At 45.3% G+C, this 19457-nt stretch overlaps 1 protein-coding gene across 5 annotated transcripts in view; it reads left to right on the forward strand.

Moving 5' to 3' along the window:
• The window catches only part of idua (alpha-L-iduronidase), a 485317-nt gene that overhangs the window by 425413 nt on the left and 40447 nt on the right, over positions 1-19457 (forward strand). For all 5 annotated transcript variants that reach the window (XM_086010067.1, XM_086010077.1, XM_086010048.1 and 2 more), the window contains one exon: positions 12444-12659. In XM_086010067.1, the coding sequence (XP_085866193.1) occupies positions 12444-12659 (216 nt within the window). The remainder of the gene's footprint in view (positions 1-12443; positions 12660-19457) is intronic.

Below are 19457 nucleotides of genomic sequence, written 5' to 3' on the forward strand. Positions count from 1 at the left end.
TCGTGAACGCTCCAGTATGCATCCAATCGCAGCTCCAGTGCCGCAATGCGGTCAGTAGCTGCAGCTGGATGCACTTCCTGCACATGTAGTTGTCAGGGACACAGGAAGTGTCCCTGAATTCCCACATATCGCAGGAGGAGCATATCACGTGGCCCGGCTGTCCTGCCATGACTTACCCTTTAATTAATTGAATTTAAATTAAATCAATCAATCCCACTATTACACTACAGTTAACTGGTTTACCAACAGTCCCTGCTACAACAGAGAGACCTTAGAAACTATAAACCAGAGTTAAAGTTTAAAAAAATAGAGAAATACTCACCAACCAATCACTTACCTGCTTCCTGGTGACGTCACACTTTGATTACTTTTTACCTCTCTCCCCCGCTGTTGAATTGGTCGGGCCTCGCCTCGCTGCCGGTTTTATACTCCGCCGCTGCTCAGTGTTCCCCACGCAGGTCCGCTCTGGTCGGGCCTCGCCTTGCCTCGCTGCCGGTTTTATACTCTGCCGCTGCTCAGTGTTCCCTACGCAGGTCCGCTCTGGTCCTTTATCATGAGATAACCCTGTCTCATTACACAATACAAGTTCTAAAATAGCCCGTTCCCTGGTTGGTTCCATGAGGCGTTGTTCTCGGAAACTCGAATGCATTCTATGAACTCGTCCTCCAGACTACCGTTGCCAATTTGATTTTCCCAGTCTATATGAAGATTATAGTCCCCCATGATTGTTGTATTACCTTTGTTACAAACTCCTATTATTTGTTGATTAATACACTGTCCAACGGTATAGCTAATGTTTAGTGGCCTACAAACTACTCCCACCAGTGATTTCTGCCCCTTGTTATTTCTTATCTCCTCCCATACTGATTCTACTTCCTGATCTTCCGAGACAAAATCTGACTACTGTACACCAATGAATCTATTAAATGGTTCAGCATCGTTTTTTAAAGTTATTTTCAGTGATTTTAAATCAGATTACTCACAGGCAGAGGACTGCACACCATTATTAAAATTGCATATTTTTGGTGATAACCCCATTTTCAGCTGTATTAATAAAACTGCATTAGGTTATCACTTTTAAATACATCAAGGAATACTTTTTAATGGGGAAAAAAATGATTACGTTCTATTACGCTGGTTCATGGAAGATTTTACGTTTCTGATTATGCAAATGAATATTATCAGAAACTTGAACTGTAACCTAACCAGCGCAATTTCCAGCACATTCAGATCATAATCTCTGCCCCCATTTTTTCGGAAAGCAGCTGTTGATAATGGTTCTGCTATTCCCATTTTTGTAGTGTCCGTGTGTAGATAAAGACACTGAAGACAGGAGTTGGTTCATAGGTATTTACTAAGCAAGTCTGGGGGGGGGTTTCTGGTGGTGTAGTAGGTTCTTCTGGCAAGGCTGATTCAGCTTGAAGGCCAGTGTCGGGTTCATCGGGCTCCAGTATCACCGGATCGGAGGTAGATATGGGTATCTCTACTTCATCGTTAGATGTATAGAGTGGTGGTGTAGGTTGTCCCTTTTCGGATGACTTGATGATTTGGTCAGCATGGCGCCTTATTATGCTGTCTCCGATGTCCACGGTATACATCAGTGGTCCTAATCGTGTGCAGATAGTTCCAGGCTGCCATTTCTCGGTACGGTAGTCCCGGGCCAAAACCGGTTGGCCTATCTGGAAGGTCCTAGTTGGCCTTTCATTCATGCCCTGAAACTGCCGGTTCTCCACGTCCCTTCGGATGTTGGGCTTGACCAAATCCAGCCGGCATCTTAGGTTTCTATTGTAGAACATCATGGCGGGAGTTTGGTTAGTAACCATATGCGTTGCATTCCTATATGCAAATAAGAAGTTATCCACCTTGTGCTGAAGTTTTATGTCTTCATTACCCATGGCCTTGATGGCCTTCTTGAAGGTCTGGACAAACCTTTCAGCCAATCCATTGGTGGCGGGATGGTATGGGGCGGACGTGTAGTGCTTTACCCCATTGTTCTTTAAGAACTTTCTGAATTCTTCGGACACAAATTGCGGTCCATTATCAGAACATATCTGCTCCGGCAGCCCATTCCTGGCAAATATGGTCCTTAATACTGTGATGGTTTTTTCCGTGGTGGTGGAGGACATCTTTATTACCTCCGGCCACTTGGAGTGTGCATCAACTGCGATTAAGAACATTGAGTCCATAAATGGACCAGCAAAGTCGATGTGCACCCTTTGCCAGGGAGATGAGGGCCACTCCCATGGATGTAGAGGGGCCTGTGGCGGAGCATTTTGGACCTTCTGGCATCCTAGGCAGCTCTTGGTCATGTCTTCGATGTCTCCATCGATACCTGGCCACCATACAAACGCCCTAGCTAGGTTCTTCATTTTCACTCCACCCAGATGCCCCTCGTGAAGCTCCTTTAGCACTTTATCCTGGAGTTTGGGTGGAATCACCACTCTGGATCCACACATCAAGGTTCCTCGGCACACTGACAGCTGTTCTCTTCTTTGCGAGAATGCTGGCAACAGTGGTTCGCCATGTGCTGGCCATCCCTTCACTGTTAAATCATAGACCCGTGAGAGAGTAGGGTCATTTCTTGTCTCCCTTTCAATGGCAGAATTTGTCACCGGTAGACATTCCACTATGGTAGAGTGGAATATCTCTACTGGGTCTACTGTAGGTGCCTCTTCTATCGTTGGCAACGGTAGGCGTGATAAACCGACAGCATTCCCATGCTGTTTTGACCCTTTGTATTCAATGTTGTATTGGTGTGCCCCTAGAAAAAGGGACCACCTCTGTAGTCTTTGTGCCGTCATAATGGGGACACCTTTTTTAGGGTTGAATATGGAGATGAGGGGTTGATGGTCAGTCAGCAAGGTAAATTTTTGTCCGTGTAGGTAATGGTTGAATTTCTTCACTCCCCATACTAGGCTGAGTGCTTCCCTGTCTATCTGGGCATAGCTACGCTCAGCTGAGTTCAATGAGCGTGACACAAAAGCTATCGGCCGTTCCGAGCCATCAGGGAATCTATGGGACAATACCGCTCCTATGCCGTAAGGGGATGCATCGCACGCCAGTCTGATTGGTAGTGATGGGTTGTAATGAGCCAAAATTTTCTCGGATGTGATTTAAGTCTTTACATTTATGGAAGGCACGTTTACAGTCTTCGTTCCATTTCCAAATCACTCCTGTCTGTAGAAGATCATTAAGAGGGTGTAGAATAGTTGATAAGTTCGGTAAAAATTTATGATAGTAATTTATTAATCCCAGGAATGACCTTAATTGTGAAACATTTTCAGGTGCTGGGGCTTTTATAACTGCTTCAATTTTTTCAGGTGACTTATGCAACCCTTCCTTATTAATTATGTAGCCACAATATGATATCTGATTTTGGAAAAATTCGCACTTGGGGCGATTTGCTCGTAGGCCCCGTTCTTTCAGCCTAGTGAGCACCTGCTCCAAATTGGCAAGGTGCTCGTTGTCGTTTTCTCCTGTTATAAGGATGTCGTCTAGGTAGCATTGAGTCCCCGGAATCCCTTGCAGGACTTGCTCCATAGCTCTTTGCCAGATAGCTGGAGCTGATGCTATTCCAAAAACCAGTCGATTGTACTGGTACAGGCCTTTGTGTGTGTTTATTGTGAGATACTTTTTAGAGGTCTCCTCAACCTCCATCTGTAGATATGCCTGTGCCAAGTCAATTTTTGTGAAACGTTTCCCTCTGGATAGTGAGGCGAAAATATCTTCTATCCTCGGAAGAGGATACTGTACCGTGTGAAGGACCGGGTTTACAGTCACCTTAAAGTCCCCACAGATGCAAATTTTTTTCTGTTCCTCAGAGTTATTTTTCAATGTTTTTTTCATGACTGGAACGATGGGTGTTGCCCATTCGCTCCAATCTATTTTGGATAATACGCCTGCCTTTTCCAAATTCTTCAGCTCTGCCTCGACTGCCGGACGTATTGCGTATGGCACCGGTCTTGCCTTAAAAAATTTTGGAATTGCTGTATCTTCCACTTTTATTGAGGCGGTGATGCCTTTCAAGGTTCCTAGTTTCTCTTGAAACACTTCTTTGGCGTTGGCCAAGATGTCTTTTAATCATTCAGGTATGATGTCATCATTGTTTTTTTCCTTACTGGTCACCGTCAGTGCCTGAATGGAGTGCCAGTCTAAACGTATCTTCCTTATCCATTCACGTCCCAACAACGGTGGACCACCATCTTGTAGAATGTATAAATACAACTTTTGTATTTCTTTGCCGTTGTATACCACAGGCACCCTTATTTTTCCTTTGGGGTAGACTTTCTGCCCCGTATATGTTTTTAAGATAATGGATGTGTCTTTTAGAGGTATATGCGAAAATAGCCTCTCGTAATCTCGTCGATTTATTACGGTTAGAGCTGATCCTGTATCTAGCTCCATTTTAACTGGGGACCCTGCTATTGTGAGGGTAACCCAAATGGTTTGGTAATCCTCTTTGGCAAGTACATTATGTAATTTGAGACAGCTTAGTCTCTTGTTTCCGGAGTCGCTATCGCTATTCTGGTCTTCGGAGCTATTGTCCGTCATCATTTGTACCTTCCTGTACTTTTCTTTATTGATTTTTTGTTTTCTGTCAGTGGATTTATTTTGTCCAGATTGGCATACCCGTGCAATGTGTCCAATCTTACCACATTGCCTGCATGCTTTGCCCTTGAACCAGCAGTCCCTCTGGTTATGGGTGGATTTGCCGCAGCGATAACATCTTCCGAACTCCTGTGTCATTTTCCGGAAAATTCTTTATTTGTCCCATTACCATCTCTTTCGCCTTGCACCATCATCCTATTTGTCATTTAATCACTATTGCCTTCCACCCTATCACAGACCTTCCCCTTTCTTTCCTCCCCTCCCCCATTTCCCTGCCTCTGTACTTGCTGAAAATCTCACAGAATCTCACAGAAACCCCACAGTGCAGATAGAGGCCATTTCGGCCCATCGAGCCTGCACCGACACATATCCCACCCGATCCCCGTAACCCCTACACCAACACATATCCCACCCTATCCCCGTAACCCCACGTATTTAATCCCCCTAACACTAAGGGTCAATTTATCATAGCCAATCAGCCTAACCCGCACATCTTTGGACTGTGGGAGGAAACCGGAGCACCCGGAGGAAACCCACGCAGACACGGGGAGAATGTGCAAACTCCACACAGACAGTCACCCGAGGCCGGATTCGAACCCGGGTCCCTGGCGCTGTGAGGCAACAGTGCTAACCACTATGCCACCGTGCTGCGGTAAAATCTGTTACATCTCTAACTTTCTCCAGTTCTGATGAAAAGTCATCGACCTGAAATGTTAACTCTGTTTCTCTCTCCACAGATGCCAACTGGCCTTCTGAATATTTCCAGCATTTCCTGTTTGTATTTCAGGTTTCCAGCATCCGCAGTATTTTGCTTTTGTAAATAGAGGTGGAATTTGGTTGATTGATAAATGTGTTTTTTGTTCTGGATTTAGAGTTGATGTTTATCTTTGTAGCTAAGTGAGGGCTAGACCCATAAGGCTGGACTGAAGTAAGGCAATTAGATGGTGGTAGTAAGGACAGTGTGGATAAGGATTGTGGAACTGTTGGTATATTGGGAGTGGGAGAGATGGTTCCGGTGAAACGCTCTTCGATGAGCTCTCTCAGGCCTCTGGCAGCTAGGGGAACTGGTGGTCGGTGCCTCTCCTGACCTTTCTCCTTTTCATGGTCCTCCTGCTCCTTCTCCTGCGGTACCTCTTGTTGCCCAGGTTTTGGTAAAAGCTGGTCCCTCGTTATCGCAAAATTATGCAGCAGACGACCACAAATCTGGATACCCATTCAGGGGTGTACTGCATAGATCCTCAGGACTGGTCCAGGCAACTAGAGAGAAAAAAAGAGCCTGCATTTATATAATATATAAACAGAAAATGCTTGAAATACTCAGCAGGTCAGGCAGCACCTGTGGAGAGAGAAACAGAGTTAACGTTTCAGGTTGAGTTCTGACAAAAGGTCATTGGTCTGAAACGCTAACTCTGTTTCTCTCTCCACAGATGCTGTCTGACCTGCTGAGTATTTCCAGCATTTGTTTTTATTTCAGATTTCCAGCATTCGCAGTATTTTGCTTCTGCACTTGCGTTTATATAGAGCCTTTCACAACCTGAGGACATCCCAAAGTGCTTTACAATTAATAAAGTACTTTTGAAGTGCAGTCACTGTTGTAACGTCGGAAACACAGCAGCCAATTTGCACACAGCAAACTCCCACAAAGAGCAATGTGATAATGACCAGATAATCTGTTTTAGTGATGTTGGTTGAGGGATAAATATTGGTCATGACACTGGGGAGAACTCCCCTGCTCCTCTTCAAATAGTGCCATGGGGCCTCTTACGTCCACCTGGGAAGACAGTTGGGGACTTGGTTTAACATCTCATCTGAAAGACAGCAGCTCCAACAGTGCATCTCTCCATCAGTACTGCACTGGAGTATCAGCCTAGATTTTGTGCTCAAGTCTCAACACAACCTCTGACTCAGACAAGAGCGCTACTGACTAAACCACAGTTGACACCTATTGTAATACATTGTAAGCAAACCAATTGTTTGTCCAATCACATTTCTAGTAGTGGCATGAATCTCATTGTAGGCCAACTCTAGCTGTGCCTGGGTTCCTGACAGCAGTCATGAGCCATGTCAGGCGGAGATCTCCCTTGTCGCTTAGTAGCCAACCTGTAACTTAATGACCTGGTTGGAATAAAGGTGGCACAGAGGACTGGTGCAGGATGAAGGAGTCATGACTGCTGCCAGGATACTGGGCAAAGATCTGCATAATGCACTGCCTGTAGTTGCAAACCAGCTGTACGTTTTGGGAGTGGAATCCCTTATGATTGATAAAGATGCCAGGGTGGTGATGGGGAGCATGCAGGACAATGTGGGTGCCGTCTATGGCATCTTGGACGCTGGGAAAGCCTGCCATGCAGGTGAAGCCTAATGCTCTCTCATCCTGCTTGGCTTGTCCATGGACAACGAAGTGTAGGTGTTCCTCTTAGTGTAGAGAGCCTCGGTGACCTCCCTGATACAGCGGTAGACTGCAAATTGTGATAATGTCACTGATGTCACCTGCTGCAGCCTGAAAGTAGCCCGTGACATAAAGGTTAAGAGTCACGATGATGTTGACAGCCACAGGAAGTGATGTCTATACCCTGGTTCAAAGCTCGAGTTGTGGCTGCAGCAGGTGACACAGTTTGGTGACGGCCTCCTTTGTGAAGTGAAAGTGCCTCAGACATTGTTCCTCGGTGAAGTTCATGTAGGAGAAGTGCTCCCTGAATGCTCCCTCTGGGTATGGTCTCCTGTACTGTGCCCTCTTCCTCCTTCCTCTTGCAGCTGCACCTGCCTCTCGTACTCCAGACACAAAGGCAACCCTACCAGACTACCCATGACTGCAGCCAAACTGTTTATAAAGTCAAAAACAGTGCAACACCAACAAAACCTCTTTCTCAGCAGTTGCTGAACTTTCCAGAGTCAGAAAACAGGCCAAAAAAAAAACCTAGAAGTTAACCAGCAACCTGAAATGGTAAACCAGTAACTAACGCTATCCCTTTAAATAATTCTGCCTATTCGAGCCACAAGTTAGCACGTGGCGAGTCAGGCGCTGGGGAATAACAACATTGGAAAGTGATCCTCTAACAGGCCCTATTTTGAATAAGTTGTTCCAATGCTTATGGAGAAGCCCGATCCAATGTGGCAGATGTGCACTTACAGTTCGAAAGCTGGCCATATTGGAGGCTTATGCACCCATTTAGCGTCCGAAAAATGCGATCGAATTTCTAGGCCTAGGAAACATGTTTTGGTTGTAAAGAGGACAGAGAGGAGACGTTATGAGAGAATTCAAAGTTAACGTCTGAGGTCCATTGGTGGGATGAAGTGGACTTATAGACAGAGTGGAGCCAGCTTGGAACATCTATGTCAATGCCCAGATTCAGAGGCAGTTGTGGAGAGGGAGTGAATCCAGGAGCTGTTCGAGGCCTCCTGTACTGTAGAGTATCAGTGGAGCATTGCTGTAAGTTGACCAGTGGAAGCAGAGGGCCAAGGAGGAGTGGACCAATAGGCAGCAGAAATTGATTCTGGGGTCCAGCAGAGCTTTGTAGTTGCCTCAGATGTAAGCAGTACCAAGCATGGATCCGGTATTCCAGCAGAGGAATGAGGAGCCAGGATAGATTGAAAAGTAAATCCATGTGATCAATATCTCAGGAAGGATATATTAGCCTTGGGGCGGTTGCAGTGCAGATTTACCAGAATGATACTGTGGCTGAAAGGGTTAAATTATGAGGACAGGTTAACCAATACAAATCAAGTTTATGCAACCTATCCTCATAATTTAACCTTTTATACCATGGTATAACTCTGGTGAATCTGCGCTGTACCCTCTGCAAGGTCCAGACGTTCGGTGCCCAGATGGAGTTTGTACAACTGAAGTATAACTTCCTCCCCGTTGTATTCCAGCTCCCTTGAGATAAAGGCCAATGCTTCATTAGCCAGTTTGCTTCATTTTTGTACATGTGCACTAGCTTTTAGTGATCTGTGCACATGGACACTCAAATTCCTTTGCTCCTCCACAGTTCCTAGTCTCTCGCCATTAAGAAAATATTCCAATTGGCTTTTCTCAGATCCAAAGTGGATGACCTGATGCTTTCCCACATTAAACTCCATCTGCCATAGTTTTCCTCGCTCACTTCAGCTGTCTATGTCCCTTTATAACTTCCTGTTCCCATCTACTGTGCCTTCTAATTTAATGTCACCTGGAAGCTTGGATATACAACTCTTTGTTTCTTTATCTAAGTCATTTATATACATGGTGCAAAGCTGAGGCCCCAGTACAGGTCCCTGGGACACACCATTTGTCCCAACGCTCCAATCAGAGATTATTCCTTTTATCCATACTCTCTATATCATACATACTACCTCCCAACCAATTGCCAAGCCATGTCACGAGGTTACCTCCAATTACGTGCGCTACCATTTTTGCTAATAATCTGTTGTGCAAAATCTTTATCTCAAGGTGGGCTGGAATATAAACGAGCTGAAGTTATGTTACAGTTTTACAAAGCTTTGGTTAGACCACAATTAGAGTACCGTGTTCAGTTCTGGGCACCACACCTCAGGGAGGATATATTGGCTTTGGAAGGGGTGCAGCACAGATTCACCAGAATACTGGGGCTTGGGGGTTAAATTGTGAGGATAGGCTGCATAGACTAGGCTTGTATTCCCTTGAGTATAGAAGATTAAGGGGCGATCTAATTCAGGCGTTTAAGATGATTAAAGGAGCTGATAGGGTAGACAGAAACGATTTCCCCTGGTGGGGGAATCCAGAACAAGGGGGCATAACCTTAAAATTAGACCGTGGCAGTTCAGGGGTGATGTCAGGAAACATTTCTTCGCACAAAGGGTAGTAGAAATCTGGAACTCTCTCTCCCTCAAAAAGCTACTGAGGTCAAGGCAGCCTCTTAAAGGAATTGCTACTGAGCAATTGAAAATTTCAAAACTGAGATTAATAGATTTTTTTAGTCAAGGGTAATGAAACCAAGGCAGGTAGATGGAGTTAAGATACAGGTCAGTCATGATTTATTTGAATGGCGAAACAGGCTTGAGGGGCTGAATGGCCTCCTCCTGTTCCTATGTTCCTTCCTATATTAGTAGAAGCCTAGTGAGATATTTTGAGGATGTGCATGTCCGGGTAGACGAGTGTGCATGCTGTGTAAAAGATGGCAGAGGTGTGGGAAAGTGAGGGAAGTAATCGTGAAGAGAGTAACGGAGTGGCCAGTAGCAGCAGAAAGAGGTGGAGTGAAATGCACTGCTGTGATTGGAGGAGAGAAAAGTTAAGCGGGTGAGGGAAGCCTTATGAGTACTTGGGTTCCAGATTTTGTAGGGCTCAGCAGCGAGTTACAGATGAGAGTTAGGTGGCAACACAGCAACTTTTGGCTGCAATGCTCCTCAAATTGACCTCCTCTGCCTCCTCTTACGATGGGTGCCACGTCATTTGTTTGGAGACATATTGGACCCACCCAGCGGGAAGAGCACCTCCCTCCTCCTACTGACCTCTTGCACCAGGACTGCCAATGCAACATCAGGGCCCTGCCAGCACCAGCTGTTCCTGCCATTTTGACAGTTGTAAACAGAATTCCAGTTGCCTGTAGCCAAAGAGCACTTTCCTTTAAGAGGCTGCCTTGACATCAGGCAGCCCCTAATTCAGCGAGCTACCAATGGGAAGCACAAGTAGTGCTGGCAGCTCACCTGTTTTAACTAAATGAGGCATGAGCAGGAAAATTGCTTGTGCCTCTCATCCATGTGATTAGGCGATCAAAAACGGGCTAAAACCAATTTTGCTCCTGATATGTTTCCGGTCTCTGCTCAACTATATCAGGCTCCACCTCCACATATGCATCCTCTGGCTTCCTTGTGCCCTGTTTCTTACCATGTGTCAATTCCTCATCTATACTATTTGTACGCCCTTAGGTAGGTGTCTCTGGGCTGCTGGGTGCAAGGAAGTGTGTGAGTGGTCACCAGTGCTTCCAGAGGCAGATAACTGCAAAGCGTTGGTCTTCAGATATCTTCCCCACTGTATCCTCACTTGCAGACTCTGGAGGAAAGAACAGTACTTTTAATTTTTGTTTGCTTGAGCAGAATTCTGTCGTCTTCAGCTATTTTGTGGATCTCTTATGAGGAAAGTGGTTGTTGGCAAAGAGATTGAAGAATACATAGAAACATTAAATAAGAAACAGTATATGTTTTGACAAACCCACTGTAGACACAGCGACACTCATATTTCTGTCCCCAACTGCCATGCCTGAGTTGACACCAATATTGCCATTGTTTCCTCTTCATATAGAATCATAGAAATTTACGGCGCAGAAGGAGGCCATTTGGCCCATCGTGTCCACACTGGTTGAAAAAGAACGATCTGACATGAATCAACTGAGCGGCCTGCGGGTGACGCTGTCCAGGGAGAGTATAAATACTCGGGTACAGGCCCAGCTTGCACAGGACATTCTTAACAGGAACTAGTGAAGGACACAACTAGACCTCCATGTTTTAAAACAGTTGATTAAAGCTTTGTTTAATGCTCAGACCAAGTGCCCAGTAGTTTTCTTACGTCACTATCCATATTCATGTGCTATTAAATGCTGGATGGTGGCACGTGCTCCCACAGTGGCCTGTGGTCCCCGGGCATTTTGTGTGTTGTCTTCTCTTGCAAGAAGAATGCATAATTTTAATTGGCTGTTGCAGTGTCCATATCCTGCAGTCACAATCAGTCAGGATTTGTGGAATGGATGATAGTAATGGTAGGTGTGAGACATCAGTGTGCTAGCAGGATGTAAGACACCCGAGTGACTTTGCTTCTAGGACAAGTGACATGGAGCCATGTAGAACCCAATGGGAAATGCTTGACTATTGTGCTAGGGCACCCATGTGCTCTTTGATTCAGTTCTCTACCTTGTTATTCATCTGAAAATATTAAAAGTGTGATATCCGAGTGGTAAGGTCAGAAACTGAGAGAAGCGAGATATTAGGAACAAACCCAACTGTTTATTTACACGGTGTAGCAGAGAAACATATCTCTTACAAGCTGGAGGCAAGGCACAATCTTATTGCACGAGACAAGATGGAGGATCAACCTCTGAGTCATACCCATAATGCAATGCCACATTACCGTGTTAACTGGTGTACCAGGACATTGAATACATGACCCATTACCTTAAATACTGGTGAATGTGAACCCTTAACATTTGGCTCCATCTGGTGGATAACTTAAACATTACATCCCAGATTTACTATAAAAAGAAAAGAGACTTGCATTAATATAGCGCTTTTCATACCCTCAGGATGTCCCAATGAATTACATTTGAAGTGTAGTCACTATTGTAAGGTAGGAAACGTGTGAGCCAATTTGCACACAGCAAGCTCCCACAAACAGCAATATGATAATGTTTTGATAATAACAGATAATCTGTTTTGTGATGTTGATTGAGGGATAAATATTGGCCAGGACACCGGGGATAACACCCCTGCTCTTCTCCAGAATAGTGCCGCGGGATTTTTTACGTCCACCTTAGAAAAAGCTCAGTTTAACATTTCATCCGAAAGATGGCACCTCCGACAGCGCAGCACTTCACCGGAGTGTCAGCCTAGATTTTTATGGTCAAGTCTCTGGGATTTGAACCCACAACCTTGTGACTCAGGTGAGAGTGCTACCAACTGAGTCACTCTTAGCTTTGTTGACTTAGTGAAGTCATTAAACTTGCAACAGTCCTTCCATTAACATGGCCTATGAACATTTTTGTTATGTTCTGATTAACCTAATTTTTGTCAGTTATAACATCAGAATAGTAAACGAATTAGTTCCTTCCTTGAAATGGCTTTTACATATTGTGTCCCAAATCCCTTTACACTTTTCTTTCCATATACAGGTGAGAAACAACTTAAAGTAGAAATGATGGTCGGTGATGATGCCTCAGATTGGAATAGCACTTTGGGAGCACTAGCAAGTATTCATGAGCCTTCAAATTATCATTCCACTGACAGCTGGCAGTCTGCTATAATAATTTATAACAGTGATGACAATCGGACATCATCGGACATTACCTTCGTGACTGTCAACCTGACCAATTTTCCTACCCATGAAGGTAAATGTAGTTGTTGGCATGTTAGCCATGCAAAGATCACTGTTTGTAAAAGCCAAATGTTTTAAAATGGAGTTTATATTTCAGGTTCTGTCGCAGGGGGGACCTGTACAAGATGAACGGGTTGCACCTGAACGGAGCTGGGACCAATATCCTTGCGGGCAGGTTAATTAGTGCTGTGGGGGAGGGTTTAAACTAATACAGCAGGAGGTTAGGCACTAAGATGTAGTATTAAAAAGTAGAAACAAGGCGCACAGAGGACTGGGAGAGACATTTAGAGTTAAAAATAATACAGAATTAGATGAGATCCTAGAAAATACAAGTTAGGTTTGGAGTGCATGTGTGTAAATACACAAAATGTGGTTAATAAGGTTGGTGAGCTGCAGGCGCAAATAGCCACGTGGGAATATGATGTAGTGGCGATAACTGAGATCTGGCTCAAAAAAGGGGAGGATTGGATGCTTAATATTTCTGAGTACTAGGTATTCAGAAAAGATAGGAAAAAAAGGAGGGGTAGCAGTTGATTAAGGACAATATTACAGTGTTAGAAAGCGAGAATGTCCTTGAGGGATCAAAGACAGAATCTATTTAGTTGGAGGTAAGAAACAATAAAGGAGCTATTAAGTTACTTGGTGTATTTTATAGGCGACCAAATAGTGGGAAGGAGATAGAGGAGCAGATTTGGAAAAAAATTATCAGAACTCTCAAGTAGTGACAGTGGGAGACTTTAACAACCCCAATATTGAATGGGGTAGTGATTGTGTTAAGGGTAGAGAAGGGGAGGAATTTCTGAAGTGTGTTCAGAAGAATTTTCATGATTGGTATGTTTTCTGCCCAATGAGGAAGGAGGCATTGCTAGATCTAGTCCTGGGGAATTAATTGGATCAAGTGGAGAATGCCACAGTCGGAGTGCACCTTGGGAGTGGTGACCATAATATCGTAAGGTTTAGATTAGTTATGGAGAAAGACCAAAGACAATCTAGAGTAAAAATACTTAACTGGAGGAGGGCAAATTGAGGGAGCATCTGGCCCAGGTAAATTGGAATTAAAGACTGGCAGACAGAAATGTAATGGAGCAATGGGTGGCCTTAAAAGAGAAGATGGATTGCGTACAGTCTAGGTACATTCCTACAAGGGGGAAAGGGAAGGCAACCAGGACCAGAACTCCCTGGATGACGAAGGAGTTAGCGAGAAGGATGAAGCAGAAAAAGTGGGTATATAACAGATCTCAGCTTGATAATACAAGGGAGAATCAGGCTGAATATAAAAAGTACAGAGGACAAGTGAAAAAGGAACTAAGGGGGCAAAGAGACAGTACGAGAATAGATTAGCGGCAAACATAAAAGTGAATCCAACGGTCTTCTACAAGCATATTAACAATAAAAGGGTTATCAGAGTAGCTGTGGGGCTGATTAGGGACTAAAATGGAGATCTGTTGGTGGAGGCAGAAGGCATGGTACTAAATGAGTACTTTGCATCGATGTTTACTAAGGAAGAAGACTTGGCTAAAGCTATGGTAAACGAGGAGGAGGCCGGGATACTGGATGAGATAAAAAATAGATAAAGAGGAGTACTTAAAGTAGATAAGTTACCCGGTCCGGATGGGATGTATCCTAGGTTGCTGAGGGAAGTAAGGGTAGAAATTGCGGAGGTGCTGGGCACAATTTTCCAATCCTCCTTAGATACAGGGGTGGTGCCAAAGGACTGGAGGATTGCAAATGTTACACCCTTGTCCAAAAAATGGGAGAAGGATAAACCTGGCAATTACAGGCTAGTCAGTTTAATGGCAGGGGTGGGGAAGCTTTTAGAAACAATAGTCCAGGAGAAAATTAACAGCCACTTGGACAAGCATGGAGTAATAAACATAGAACATAGACATAGACGATAAGAGCAGGAGTAGGCAATTCGGCCCCTCGAGCATGTTCATGGCTGTTCATCCAAATTCAGTACTCTGTCCCTGCTTTCTCCCCATATCCCTTGATCTCTTTAGCCTTAAGAAATAAAACTAACTCCTTCTTGAATATATTTAATAAGTTGGCCTCAACTGCCTTCTGTGGTAGAGAATTCCACAGGTTCACCACTCTCTGGGTGAAGAAATTCCTCTTCATCTCAGTCCTAAATGGCTTACCCCTTATCCTTAGACTGCGACCCCTGGTTCTGGACTCCCCCCGCCATCGGGAACATCCTTCCTGCATCTAGTTTGTCTAGCCCTGTTAGAATTTTATAAGTTTCAATGAGATCGCCTCTCATTCTTCTAAACTCTAGCGAATATAAGCCTAATCTCTTCATACATCATTCCTGCCATCCCAGGTATCAGTCTGGTGAATCTTCGCTGCACTCCCTCCATGGCAAGAACATCCTTCCTCAGATAAGGCGACCAAAACTGCACACAATACTCAAGGTGTGGTCCCGCCAAGGCCCTGTACAACTGCAGCAAGACATCCTTGCTTTTGTACGCGAATCCTCTCGCTGTGAAGGCCAACATACCATTTGCCTTCTTAACCGCCTGCTGCACCTGCATGCTTACCTTCAGCGACTGGTGCACAAGGACACCCAGGTCTCATTGCACTTCCCCTTTTCCCAATCTATTGCTGTTCAAATAATAATCTGTCTTCCAGTTTTTGCCACCAAAGTGGATAACCTCGCATTTATCCACATTATACTGCATCTGCCATGCTACTGCCCAATCACCCAACCTGTCCAAATCATACTGGAGTTTCTCTGCATCCTCCTCACAGCATACACACCCACCCAACTTTGTGTCGTCTGCAAACTTGGAGATATTACATCTAGTTCCCTCGTCTAGATCATCATTAATATATATTGTGAATAGCTGGGGTCCTAGCACCGATCCCTGCGGTACCCCACTAGTCACTGCCTGCCACTCGGAAAAAGAGCCGTTTATTCCAACTCTTTGCTTCCTGTCTGCCAACCAGTTCTCTATCCAAGTCAGTACCTTACCCCCAATCCCATATGCTTTAACTTTGCACGCCAATCTCTTATGCGGGACCTTATCGAAAGCCTTCTGAAAGTCCAAATACACCACATCCACTTATCTGTTTTACCAGTTACATCCTCGAAAAATTCCAGTAGATTAGTAAAGCATGATTTTCCTTTTGTAAATCCATGTTGACTTTGTCCGATCCTGTCACTGTTTTCCAAGTGTTCTGTTATTACATCTTTTATAATGGACTCTAGCATTTTCTCCACTACCGATGTCAGGCTTACTGGTCTATAATTCCCCGTTTTCTCTCTACCACCTTTTTTAAATAGTGGGGTAACATTAGCTACCCTCCAATCCATGGGAACTATTCCAGAGTCTATAGAATTTTGGAAGATGACCAGCAATGCATCTACTATTTCTAGGGCCACTTCCTTAAGTACCCTAGGATGTAGATTATCAAGCCCTGGGGATTTATCGGCCTTCAATGCCGTCAATTTCCCTAACACCATTTCCCTAAAAATACTGATTTCATTCAATTCCTCCCTCTCATTAGACCCAGGCCTAGAAATTGAGTGGGCTTAGCGCCCATTTTGCGGCGCTAGAGGGCATTGCGCTGGACTTACAGCCGGTTTTGAAATTGACTAGGGCCCAACATCGGCGTTACACCGGTGGCGCTGCGCCGGCACCGATGACGTCATCGGTGTGCGCAGCGTCCCGGTTGCCGTGGTGACGGGCCCCAGCGCCGAAATTCAGTTGCGGCCGCCTCGCCCGTGGCAGCCGCAACTAAGACTCTGGCAACAGAGTCTTACACGACTTTGCGCCGGCGCATAAAGGTGGAGCGGCGGCCGGACGCTTTCCCGCCGGCCGCCTGCCCGCACCTCCCTCCCCGGACTCCCCCACCACCCCCCCCACGGAACAGATGCTTCTCGGCAGCGAGCCCGGCACTTCCCCGAGGTGCCGGGCTCATTTTTGTGGCAATTTAACCGGCCAGCGGGCGGGTGCAGGCAGCTCCTCCTTAACTGAAGGAGGAGGCCTGCACTTCCCGAGCCTGCCGCACCGCATCGGGCGCCATAGCGCCGCAATGCGGCGCATAGCGCCAGTTTTCAGGCGCAAACAGCCTTCAGTAGCGCCGGCAGCCGTTTGGGCGTGGCGCTACTGAATTTTTGGCGCGCACAGCGCGACTTAGCACCGGCGCTAAATTTCCGGCGTTAAGCCCTGGCGCAGTGCAAACTCAATTTCTAGGCCCCTATGTTCCCCGACATCTCTGGAAGGTTATTTGTGTCCTCCTTTGTGAAGACAGAACCAAAGTATGTATTTAATTGGTCTGCCATTACTTTGTTCCCCATTATAATTACCCCCATAATCTGACTGCAAGGGACCTACGCTTGACTTCGCCAATCTTTTTCTCTTCACATATCTATAGAAGCATTTACAGTCAGTTTTTATGTTCCCTGAAAGCTTACTCTCATATTCTATTTTCCCCTTCTTAATTAATCCCTTTGTCCTCCTTTGCTGAATCCTAAACTGCTCCCAATCCTCAAGTTTGCTGCTTTTTCTGGCCAATTTATATGTCCTCTCCTTGGATCTTATGCTATCCCTAATTTCCCTTGTTAGCCACGTTGAGTCACCTTTTTTGTTTATTTTTATGCCAAACCGGGATGAACAAATTCTGTAGTTCATCCATGCAATCTTTAAATGTTTGCCATTACTTATCCACCGTCAACCCTTTAAGTAACGTTCCCCAATCCATCCTAGCCAACTCGCGCCTCATACCATCATAGTTTCCTTTATTTAAATTCAGGACCCTAGTCTCTGAGTCAACTACTTCACTCTCCATCTTAATGAAAAATTCTATCATATTATGATCGCTCCGACCCAAGGGGCCTCGCACAACAAGATTGCTAATTAATCCTTTCTCATTACATAATACCCAGTCTAAGATGGCCTGATCTCTAGTTGGTTCCTCGACATATTGGTCCAGGAAACCATCCCGTATACACTCTAGGAATTCCTCCTCCACAGTATTGTTACTAATTTGGTTAGCCCAATCTATATGTAGATTAAAGTCACCCATGATAACTGCTGTGCCCTTATTACACGCGTCTCTAATTTCCCTTTTAATGCCATCCCCAACCTCAGCATTACTGTTTGGGGGTCTGTATACAACTCCCACTAACATTTTCTGCCCCATGGTATTTCTTAGCTCTACCCATACAGATTCCACATCATCAGAGCTAATATCCTTTCTTACTATTGTGTTAATCTCCTCTTTAACCAGCAATGCTACCCCACCTCCTTTTCCTTTTTGCCTGTCCTTCCTGAATATGGAATACCCCTGGATGTTGAATTCCCAGCCTTGGTCACCCTGGAGCCATGTCTCTGTAATTCCAATTACATCATATCCGTTTACATCTATTTGCACAGCTAATTCATCCACCTTATTATGAATGCTCCTCGCATTAAGACACAAAGCCATCAGGCTTGTTTTTTTAACACTCTTAGTCCTTTTAGAATTATTATTTACTGTAGCCCTGTTTGATTTACACCCTTGATTTCTCTGCCTTCCACTTTTGCTTTTTTCCTTCCTGTCTTTTGTTTCTATCCTTGCTTCCCTTTCCTCTGTCTTGCTGCACAGGTTCCCAACCCCTTGCCATTTTAGTTTAAACCCTCCCCCAGAGCACTAGCAAACACTCCCCCTGGGACATCGGTCCCGGTTCTGCCCAGGTGCAAACCGTCCAGTTTGTACTGGTCCCACCTCCCCCAGAACCGGTTCCAATGCCCCAGGAATTTGGATCCCTCCCCCTTGCACCATTCCTCTAGCCACGTATTCATCTGAAATATCCTTCTATTTCTACTCTGACTAGCACGTGGCACTGATAGCAATCCTGAGATTACTACCTTTGAGGTCCTGTTTTTTAATTTACTTCCTAACTCCCTATATTCAGCTTTTAGGACCTCATCCCGTTTTTCACCAAATCGTTGGTAACTAAATGCACCACGACAACTGGTTGTTCACCCTCCCCCTCTAGAATGCCCTGCAGCCGCTCCGAGACATCCTTGACCTTTGCACCAGGGAGGCAACATACCACCCTGGAGTCTCGTTTGCGGCCGCAGAAACGCCTGTCTATTCCCCTTACAATAGAATCGCCTATAACTATAGCTCTCCCACTTTTTTTCCTCCCGTCCTGTGCAGCAGAACCACCCCTGGAGCCAGGAAGTTGGCTGCTGCTGCTTTCCCCCGAAAGCCATCTCCCTCAACAATATCCAAAGTGGTATATCTGTTTGAGAGGGGGATGGCCACAGGGGAACCCTGCACTACATACCTGTGCCTACTACTCTGCCTGGTGGTCACCCATTCCCTTCCTTCCTGTGCAGCCTTTATCTACGGAGTGACCAACTCCCTAAACGTGCTATCCACGATGTCCTCAGCATCGCGAATGCTCCAGTATGTATCCATGTGCCGCTCCAGCGCCGCAATGCGGTCTTTCAGTAGCTGCAGCTGGATACACTTCCTGCACACATGGTCGTCGGGGACACAGGAAGTCTCCCTGATTTCCCACATAGTGCAGGAGGAGCATAGAAACATAGAAGATAGGAGCAGGAGTAGTCCATTTGGCCCCTCGAGCCTGCTCTGCCATTCAATGCGATCATGGCTGATCATCCAAGTTCAGTACCCGGTCCCTGCTTTCTCCACATACCCCTTGATCCCTTTAGCCTTAAGAAATATATCCAACTCCTTCTTGAATATATTTAATGAATTGGCCTCTACTGCCTTCTGTGGTAGAGAATTCCACAGGGTGCAGAAATTCCTCCTCATTTCTGTCCTAAAAGGCCTACCCCTTATCCTTAGACTGTGA

This window comes from Somniosus microcephalus, chromosome 2 (assembly GCF_052327205.1).
Source record: "Somniosus microcephalus isolate GS21.2 chromosome 2, FLI_Smic_1.0, whole genome shotgun sequence".
Classification (NCBI taxonomy): domain Eukaryota; kingdom Metazoa; phylum Chordata; class Chondrichthyes; order Squaliformes; family Somniosidae; genus Somniosus; species Somniosus microcephalus.